The 10,748-nt window shown below is 35.3% G+C and overlaps 1 protein-coding gene across 2 annotated transcripts in view; it reads left to right on the top strand.

Moving 5' to 3' along the window:
• The first annotated feature begins 421 nt into the window (after positions 1-421).
• LOC106463034 (mucin-12-like) overlaps positions 422-10,748 on the top strand; it is an 81,521-nt gene continuing 71,194 nt past the window's right edge. Inside the window, exons 1-2 of one of the 2 annotated variants that reach the window (XM_022390444.1) lie at positions 422-957; positions 9,129-9,321. In XM_022390444.1, coding sequence (XP_022246152.1) covers positions 922-957; positions 9,129-9,321 — 229 coding nt within the window. In that variant the 5' untranslated portion in view covers positions 422-921. Of the gene's footprint in view, positions 958-9,128; positions 9,322-10,748 lie in introns of those variants that run through there. The other variant, XM_022390445.1, reaches the window with a different exon arrangement.

Raw genomic sequence — 10,748 nt, 5'->3', positions numbered from 1 at the left:
GAGCAATAAATCACGAAATCATAAGAAAAGTGTGAGTGATAAATGAAAGACTGTTGCTGTAGGGGTTTGGGGAATATGAGCTACTTATTATGTTCTTTACATTTCTAGACTAAATCACCATGTCATTTTGTTTTTATCGTTGAAACTGAAAGTTATTTGTTATGGTTTTTAACTTCTTAAACGTCGAAAGTTGGTGAAGCATTAGAAACCAACAAGCCTAAAAATGAGTAAAATCTGTGATAGTATTCACGTTAACTCATATTTGTGTAGGTTGGAAAAGTTTTATACCTTTTTTTTTAACTAAGCAATACATATATATATATATATATGTGTGTGTGTGTATGTATGTATGTATATATATATATGTGCGTGTGTGTATATGTATATGTGTGTGTGTGTGTGTGTAAGGATATACTAGAGATTTCAAAACTTTTGTAGACTAAAATGAAAGTTTATATATTCGGAGTAGCTCAGGTATTGCTTTATTTTTGTTTTTTCCCCCAGGTGTTAAAAGTTTGAGTTTGAGGTTTTCGCCTTTTTTAAGCGTTAGAAAATGTCTTCTGCTAACACTTAGTAGCAGCCAAAATTGAAGAAGAAAGAGTATAAAATTATACAGCTGACAACAATGGACCATTTGGTTTTTCAACTTCAAATCCGTCCCAGCAGATGCATTTCTGAGTGAGAGAAAGAAAAAAATTATTGGTGTCTCGTAAAACTAAACTCTTTGGTGTTACTGGTGGAGTGCTCCAGGGATCAGTGCTTAAGCCTTTGCTTTTTAAATTTTATTACTTATCTTTATAATATTGAACATATTGGTAGAATCATAATTACTAAATTAGTGATGTCATTAAATTTAAATTCCTGGCATTAAGTATCCAAATACTATAGCTTGATTTGAGAAAGAAAGAAAAACTGTTATTTATGAAAGAAAACGAAATGGACTCTAATATAATTATGGTAAGCCTTGTAAATTGTAATGTTTTCAAATTTTACTTATTTAGAAAAAACGACTGTTAAAAGTAGGATTACTACTAAATGCTTATAATTATATTACTATTAGTGATAGTTTTAAGCTGTAGTGTAAAAATCGAGAATCAAAATCGACTTATTATGGTGTTATGTTGTTAGGTCAGTATTGATCTTATGAGTAAATTAATAATACTTACTACTACTAGTAATGTTAATATTACTGTTAGGATAGAAATTAATTTAGGCCTATCTCATAAAATTTAATTCAAAGTTAACTTCTAAAAATATGGTAACATATTTCTTGGTATTAGTGTAATAACAATATTAATATAAAAATACAGAATATGTGAATTTCATTTTCAGTATTTTCATAGAGTTGAGTGTTAACTGAGAATCATTTTGAAATTTAAGTAGGCTTATGCTTTTTTGTAAATTAATAACAAAACCTGAACCAAAGTGAGCAGTGCATAACTGATATTACAATGGTAACCCAACAAATAGTGTGGAAACCTAAATCTCTGCTCTAACTTCGACTGTTCACCGTGTTATTTTTGATGATGCTCTGTAAAACTATCTTTGAAGAATGACACTGGCAGGCAAATGTCTGATGATTGTGTGATGGCTAGGTTATTCTACATTTTCTTCAATTGTTACTAATGAAGATTTAAGCAATATTCCTCAACCTGAACAGTTGCTAGATGGTAACAAGGTTAAACAAGCTGATCACATTAATTCTGAGCTTGTTAAGAAAGAATTGGAAAGTTTAAAAAATAATAAAGCACATGGGCTAGATAATATGTTAATCCTATCCTTTTCTCCCTAGACTAGTTTTCCATCTTTCTTCTCCTATCACTTCTCCTACCGGTATTAATTTTCATACACCACCTTTCCGAGGCACTCTAACTATTTCTTGGGGATTTTCGTGGGATACCTTCCTCCTCCTTTTGGGGCAGTTGCCACCTTTGGCTCTTTCCCTACACACGTGGCTTTCTTGCTTTTGGGATCTTCCTGGAGTGGGATGTTATCTTGTACCAAGTTCGTTTCCCTTACACTTCTAATCGGGACTTATGGACAGCTCTTTTTTTCTCCACTGATCTGTTTTTTTTTGGGGGGGGGGGGTTACTCCTCTGACTTTAGCATCATGTGGGGTATCTGTATTGCTACATTTGATTTCTTCTCTTTTCATTGCTCAACTGTCTCTTTAACCATTGCATTCTTTATTCATGTTCCATGTCTGGCACCTTCTTGTCATTTACTTGTCCTACATCTAAGAGTTCTTCCATTAGTCGTGTATTCTTGATGCAGATTGGAGTTCTGTAATCAATCTGTTCTGCCTCTATAACTTCTTGGTTCTTTCTCTTTTTTACCAAGTTGTATTTTATCATACTCTGGTGGGCCATTTTTCTATTACTGAGGATGCCCAAGGTCGACATTTTATATTCTTATGCCCATATTCTATTTTTCATATCTCATGGCACTGTCTTAGGTTTGCTCAATGCGGAGTGTGGTACCAGTTTCGTGTCTTGCCCTTCAAGCTTGATTCGGATCTGTAGTTTTTGTTTCTGGTTCCTCATCCATTTTCTTTAGCTTTCTATTCATTCAGACAGGATTGGCACCTGTTTATACCTTTATTTCTCATCCCATTTTCATCTTCTTAGGGTGATTTTGTTTGTCCTTGCCACTCTGTGTTGGGTCTTTTTTGATTGCTCCTTTCTGGCCAACATAGATCTGGTTTTCTCAGCTGTTCCAATTCGATCTGTTCTTTTTGTTCTAGATCGATTTTTTTTCCTATCCTCCATTTTGGCAGCTTGTGCGGCATGTTCGTACTTTTCTTCATTTTTGTTTCCTTCCATCTCCCTCCTTTATTCCCAACTGGATCTGGATAGCCTTCTATGTCCCATACATATTATGGGTTGTATCATTGCCTTCAAAGCTTCTTTCCATTGGTTCCCCTTTTTGCTGTTTCCTTCTCTGGCACCACTCCTCTGTTTGTGAATTTTTTCCTTTCTCCCTTACCCTTTCAATTCAGTTTTTGATATGATTGGCTTTTTCTTCCTTGTCTCCTTTTTCTCGTAATCAATTCCTGGTGTCTTTACTCCAATTAGGCACCTTCACTTTCATCTGCATCTCACCCCTGCTGAGGTACTTCTATTGAGCACCGAGATTACACCTCGTATGTTTATTTCCCATTATCTGCTTTGGGTAGCTGTTTCTTCCTTGTCAGGTTACCATCTTCCACCTGTCCACATCCTTCACTCTTTGATCAGACTGTGACTGTATAAGTTACCTTTTTTGTGTGTATATATACCTCTTATTTTTCAGGGTCATGTTCCTTTATTTCTTTTCAGATCCCACTTTTTGACAAGTGTTGCCTATCCAGGTATACTTAAAATAGTAAAAGTTGCACTGTAAGGTCAAGATGACTTAACAATTAAAATTTCCATGGCCACTAAATGCACAATGTTGAGATTGCTTGTAGGGTTTCCTCGTGATATATTTGCTTCATCCATATGCCCATTCCAGATTGTATTAATCCATGCATTAATCCATTAAAGCAGAAGGGGATGGCTGCCCATCCCTGCCATTCCTCAGATTGAATAAATTAGGAGTGGTCTGCTTTTCAAAATAGGGTTTTTGTGGTCTCCCATTGCTCTGTCTCCAGTGTCGATGTTTCTCCAGACTCTCCACCACATTTTCTCCCCTCTTTTTTCTTCTAGTGGAGTACAGGAGTCCTTACTACTTTCCACTTCTAAGCTGCTGGAGTGGTGGACCATGGAGGCATCCTCCTGAATGTGATAGTAATATACGATACAAACAATAAGGAATCCATTCAATTGAGAGTAGGGTGGTGGGGTTCCGCTGGCATAGATGACGAGATTTCCTCCAATCTGATGCTCCATCTCAGAGCGGGTGAGCCATCACTCAGAGTGAGCCATCAAAGTTGCAGTTCACCCCTTTGATTGGGATCCCTCATACTACCCCCCACATGGATGTCAGTTCCCAGTGGCTGGGTTTTGTATTCAGAGCTGGACCAATCAACACAAGTCCTTACAGGTGTCTCTGTTCCCTCACTCAGTTGCAGTCATGTTCACTGCTACCGTGTTGTGGGTCATAGTGAATGATCATGCAGGTTACTACAGTTCTTCCTCTTGTACTATCCCTTGAAGATTTTCATATACTAAGGATGTTACTGCATTGGAGGTGGTTTTGAGTGGGATATTTAACAATACATGGACATCATTATTATTTTCATCATCTGGATGTTGGGTTCTTGGCTTGGTCAAACTTTTTAATATTTTACTATCATGTATCCTGTTCACAGATTGGTGGATATGATATTTCCCTCAGGCCTGCCGAATTGAGCTGAAGATGGTATGATCCTCTTTTCTACCCCCACCAGCTGGCTGGGTTTTTGATTGCAGTTGACTTGGCGTCAGTACGATCTCCTTTCCTATCCCCATGTGGATGTTGGTTCCCGGTGGGTGGGATTTGGATTGTAGTTGACTTGTTGGTGGTATGATCCTCTTTCCTACCTCATCCTACCCCCACATGGATGTCGGTTTCCAGTGGCTGGGTTTTGGAGGCAGCTGACTTGCTGTGTACAGTCCATCATGCCCTAGCCACTCTACACCTTGAGCCACATCTTTTTTACTCTCACCCATATTACTGTCATCTAGGGGGATTGATATTCAGATATTGGGTGGTTCGGATCCCGATCGAACCATTGTTCTCTCCCTTTTGGATGTGCTCCTCCCTTTTCTGCCCATGTTTGTATCACCTCCTTCCACAGGTGTTGCAGTCTCCCACCTATAATCCTCTACTGTGATGATCCTCCTTTTAGAGTGTTCTTCAGATGCTTTCAAAGGATGCTTATTTCTTTCCCTTGCACTAGTCCCTCCACCTATTCAATGTAGGATTCTAGCTACTTATGTGAGAAGTGGTAATGTACCTTATCAGAAATTATAATTTTCCTGTACTGAAAATGTATTTCTGATAGGTACTTACCTCTTCCCAACTTTCCTCTCCACTGGAAACTGGTGTTTCCTTTTTCTGCCAAATCTCGAAGTGATATTTCGGTAGAATCGAATAGAGGAAGTCACATGCTTCAGGAGGATGGGTCACGCTTCTGTTGGTGGAGGTTTGTCACATGATGATTTGCATGTTAGATGCATTTGAACCATGTTGATTGTGGGATATGTGGGAACTTGAGACTTGTATATAGAGGGCAGCACTGAACGAGAATAGCTATTTATGTGAGAGGATGTAAGTACCTATCGGAAATACATTTTCAGTATAGAAAAATTATAACTTCTGATTTATATTAGTGACATGATGAAATATGGTCAGTAGATTATTTTAATTTGCTGATTACTTTAAAGTTTTGGGTGTTTCTGGTTGTGATGAGGATGCTACCCTTGCAAAAAGATTTGGATTATTTAGTGAGTTGGGCCAATAAGTGGCAGATGGCTTTTTATTATAATAAATGCATTTATTATAATATAATGTATGTGGATATCACAATTTGAATTATGAGTGTAATTTTGATGGGAATAACCTTAACAGTGTTGCAGAAGAAAGAGATCTTTGTATTCTGATTGATCATTCACTTGAGCCATCCATGCAGTGTGCTGTTGCTAGCAGCAGAACAAATAGAATTTTAGGTTTTTATCTACAGAAATATTAAATACAAGACTAAATATGTTATAATGTCACAATAGGTCATTGGTTAGGCCATATTTTGGAATATTGTGTTCAGTGAATTGTTAGAAAGGGTACATAGGAGGGCTACTGGGATAATACCTGGGGTTGAAGAGTATGCAAGGATAGGTTAAGATCTCTTGAACTTTTTCTTTTAAAAAAGAAGAGTTAGAGGGGATCTTATTGAGGTGTTTAAGATTGTTAAGGGAATTGGTAGTGTTGATGCATCATCCTTTTTTTCATATTTAATGGTAAGATTGGGGACATAAGTATAAATTTTAGCAGGGTAGGAGTCATCTTCAGCTAAGACAGCTTTAGTTTTCAAAGAGGATGGTTGGTCTTTGGAACATGTTGCCTCCAAATGTGGTGGATGCAGTTAATTTAAGGGAGTTTAAGAGAAAGCTTGAAAAATATTTGAATGACAAGGGCTGGCTTTCAGGTTTTTTGTAAGGGTTTAGTTTAATTTAGTAGGTAGGTCAGCCTACATGGATCAAAAGGTTCCCTACTGTAGTTTAATGTCATAATGTATAATAGCATGACTAAAGCAAATAATATTGGTAATGTGGTGGAAAAGTCATTCAAACTATTGAGGTAGTGCTCTGTTGCTAATAGCTAGTAATAGTAAAGCTACTGTAATTTTTGCATGTATTTATAACCATATTTATAACAAAGCAAAGGAGGTAATTATCTGTTTACAAATCACTAGTTAGGCATGACTTTGTACAATTTTGGTACCCTAACCAACAAGAAAAAAGTATTTAGAGGAGAGCTACTAAGAATATTTTGAGGATAAAAGGGTTATCTAGACTAGGGTTTCTCAGTCTTTTGCACCTGAAAGCCCACTTAATTATTTGGCGTAATAGTAAAGGCCCTTTGTATGCACTTGATGACTCGTTAGTTTAGAACAGTTACAGTTGATAATTGTTTAAATATTGGTTAATAAAGGATTTAGTGTTACATTTATCTACAGTTTAATAATATTTAATCTACAGTGAGTGTAATGTGACTTTACCTATAATTGAAGCTTTTCAAGTGATTGATAAGTAACAAAACAAGCTGAATATATAGTACTGTATATGCCATTGATTCTTTTTGCACTCATTTACTTACTTCTCTACCCTGACTGAGCCTTTCTTCCTAAAGCTGTTTCTGCTCCTGTCTTGCTCCCTTTGATTTCTCACCATTCTCACATTTAATTTCTGACTATTCAATGTTACTTGGCATGTAGGTTCCCTTTCAGGGCCCCCATCATCATTTATTTCTACTTTGAGACCCTTCTTGATCTTCTACCCTTACAGAATGAGTCTTCCAACTCCTCTGCTTGGTATTCTTCCCTTAATATCAGTGCTCGCAGGCTCTTTCACATTCCATTTTTGCCAACCTTTGGATAAGATCCTACATGCTGGCATGTGAACAATTTTACACGTTTGTAGGCCAATTTAGGACACTTGATTCGCAATCTGAGGGTCGTGGGTTGGAATCCCCGTCCCAGCAAACATGCTCGCCCTTTCAGCCTTGGGGGTGTTATAATGTGATGGTCAATCCCACTAGCAGCCCAATAGTTTGCAGTGGGTGATGATGACTGCTATCCCTCTAGTCTTTCACGCTAGCACAGATAGCCCTCGTGTAGCTTTGCATGAAATTCCCAACAAACCAAACTCTCATTAAAACATCGTTCTTGACACTTTTTTTCTACAACAGGCAGTTGCTGCCCATTCCAGTGTACTCATCATGGTTTTATATTATTTTAAATTAATACAGTAGGGTGATCCCTATTTTGATGTTTTGATTTACAACACTCTCATCCCCTCATTTTGTTCCAATATATAAATAAATAATTCACACCCAATTTTATCCATATTGAATAACATTTAGGGGTTGCTCAAGGTAGTTGAGAGTTTACCTTGTGGCTCATGTTATATCTGCATATTCTAAACATTCTAGAATGTTCCAGAATACTCTTTAAAGTAAGGTTTTAGGTTATTTTGGAATTGTCTAGCATATTATTATGGAATATTACAATACATTCTGAAATATTGTACCATATTCTGGAATATTCCCCATTATTTAGAATGTTCAAGAACATTCCATGTATATATATTATCCATTCTCTCACTTTTTACTTCTGAAATATTCTATACAACATGATAGTAGTTCTTAGAATGGTTGGATTATCAAAATGTTATTATGGGAAAAAGTGAAAAACAAATAGATACATTAAATCAAAATGCTATTCCTTAACCCATAAAGAGCAAAACTTGAGTGAGCATAAAGCATGGATGTTATGTGAAAGAGTACATGGAAATGTGAAGTGTTCAAATCAATAATTTTCATGTTATGCTGTCTCTAGAACCTTGGTCTTCAGTGTCATGAAAACTACTACTTCACCCTGCTGCTTCAGTGATGTGGTATTGACGCTGTCGAGAAACCCTGTGGGTGTTGATGAACTAATGTTGCATTTTCCATATTCAGACATGTCTGCTTGTAAATTGTAAAAAACAAAGAATATAAATATTAGATGTTGCAATATTATGGATATCAGAGTATATATTATGTCACAGTATATATGAATGTTCGATATCAAAGCTGCCAAGCTTTCAGTACTTGTGATGACATATTTATTGTTCTTACAATATAAGCATGTACAACACATTTGTTTTTGTATGGTATTTCTTTTGTCCCATTATGAACATTATGGTGTTACATGCATATGTTGTGTTTAATGTTAAAGTGGAGTCCATTTGTATGTTAATGACCAATGTTTGGCAAAAATTGATAATATGCATCATCGTGTCGTCAAGCACATTGTACAAATCTTCATGTTGACTTACTGGGAGATAGGTGCTTCTGAGACTACTAAAAGCACCACATATTGTTTCCTTTCTCAGTACTTTATTCTTCACTGTATTTTAGTACTAAAAATAGTCCTTATGGGAACCCACACTTTGTGTATACAATCATAACTTTGATTGGTCCAGACATGCAGTATGACTTGCTGCTCAAGTGATAATAATATTTTAAAGACACATGTGTATAGTTTGTAGCATATTATAATGGCAAAATACCGAATATAAAAATGTAGAAGAATAAAAGTAAATTATAGTGAAAGGTTCTAAAGTAATTATAGTAGGTAAGTTTTCTTTGAAGTGTTTAGAGTGCTAAAATGTATATTTTTAAATTAACAATTTTTTTAGAGAATGGCATATTGTATAAAAGTATGCGAGACAGGTTGTTCTGAATAGTTTGAGGTAGGTTTGAGTGAGTGATACCAAATACATATTTACACACAGATATATAAAGTACATGTAACCTAAAGTAGCTTATAAATAAAATGTTTTAAACATTTACTGATTATTCGACATGACTTTTGATTCATATTACAGAAAAAGATATTTTGAAGCTTTGTACTTTTTATGGCATTGATATACAGTATGTAAGCATTCCTATCATTCCTATTACAGTCCCATCCAAGTGTTCGAGTGAGAGGAATGGAGGCAAACTTCACACCAGCTAAATGCAGAGATCCTGTATGCATAGATAATTCTTCACATATGCATTGTCCATTCTGTGCCAAGACCGAGATCTATCACGACACAAAAATATTAAAAGCCCACTATTATGTAAAACATGTTGACAAAGGAATTGACTTTGCTGGTAAATATTATACAGTAGCATAAAGAATTATTTTGTTGTCTAATACTTTGGCTGTTATTTAATGCATAACTCTGTATCAGTAATTATGCAATGGTAATATTACATTAAATACTAACTTCACGGTTACTTCCAAGTAAAACAAAAGTGAAACTCAAGAATAAATGTCCTTGTTTTACTAAAGTGTAATAAAAGAAGTAGATGTGTTTTTATTCATATACTCAAAATGTTTATGGGGTTTGATAGGTTGCCCACAAAATATTTCTTTTTAACTAAAAGCAATTTTAGTAATGGGGTCTTAGATATGGTACAGCATATGGTTTACTGAATTCAAAACTAGCCCTTTTTAACAAGAAACCTCTTTGCATTCTTATCTACCATGTTTTAAAACTTGAAGCTTTTATGGAATGCAAAACCGTTTTGTAACAAGAAATTTAACATTTGATTATTATTTATTGTAGCATTGTTTTTCATTTAAATAGTAGCTAAAATTTTATAAGAGGGCTATTTTATTATTTGCAGTTGAGGATTTTGAAAATCCAATTAGAATCAAAAAGTCAGCTTTAAATTTTACCAATTAACAATTAATGTTAAATTTCTTGTTACAAAACGGTTTTGCATTCCATAAAAGCTTCAAGTTTTAAAACATGGTAGATAAGGATTTTATTTTTACTGAATGTGAAACCATTCAATGAAAACAAACTATGCTTTCCATGGATCACTGTTAACTTTTCTTATAGGAAGCCAGCCGGATCCCTTACATATGCATTTTTAGGGGCCCGCAAGCAGTTTTAGGGCCAATCCTATAGCTCATTGTAAAATCTACTTTATAATGGAGGTTATCGTTAGCGGATGTTACATAAATTGAAAAGAAACTAAAGATATCAACATATGTTAATTTCATGAAGAAAAAAAAATGCAAGTCAGACCATTTCACATTTTTCAAACCACTTAAATTATATTTATTTGATACATGGTCTTTAATTTATTTGTCAAGTATAGTATAACAGTAACTTTTGTTCTCCTTTAAAGTAGTGTCCTTTAATAATCAAAATAAATAATGAAAGAAAATTTCCAAAACATACTTACCCTCCATTGCCACTTCAGCTATTCCTCAACATTGGCTTTGCCTATCTATCCATTGGTCTCACATGCTCCAGTCTTTTATACCCCACTTACAGTGGGGGGATTCAAATATTTTAACAACAGGTTCTCTCACTAGCAGCATGCCATATTTGCATACATTTGCACTCACACGTAGGCCTAGGACGCTTGGGCTATAGTAGATGATATAACTAAGTTAGATCTAATAATAATAATTTAGATAAGATCATAAGAATCTGTATAAAAAAACACTTACCTGCTGGCAAATGATTCATCAGAGATCCAGTAGACCTAGTCCGCCTAGCCTGCTTGTAAAGTTGCGTTGT

The sequence above is a fragment of the Limulus polyphemus genome, unplaced genomic scaffold (genome assembly GCF_000517525.1).
Source record: "Limulus polyphemus unplaced genomic scaffold, Limulus_polyphemus-2.1.2 Scaffold1308, whole genome shotgun sequence".
In the NCBI taxonomy this organism is placed as follows: Eukaryota; Metazoa; Arthropoda; class Merostomata; order Xiphosura; family Limulidae; genus Limulus; species Limulus polyphemus.
This window is presented reverse-complemented; position numbering and strand designations above follow the sequence as displayed.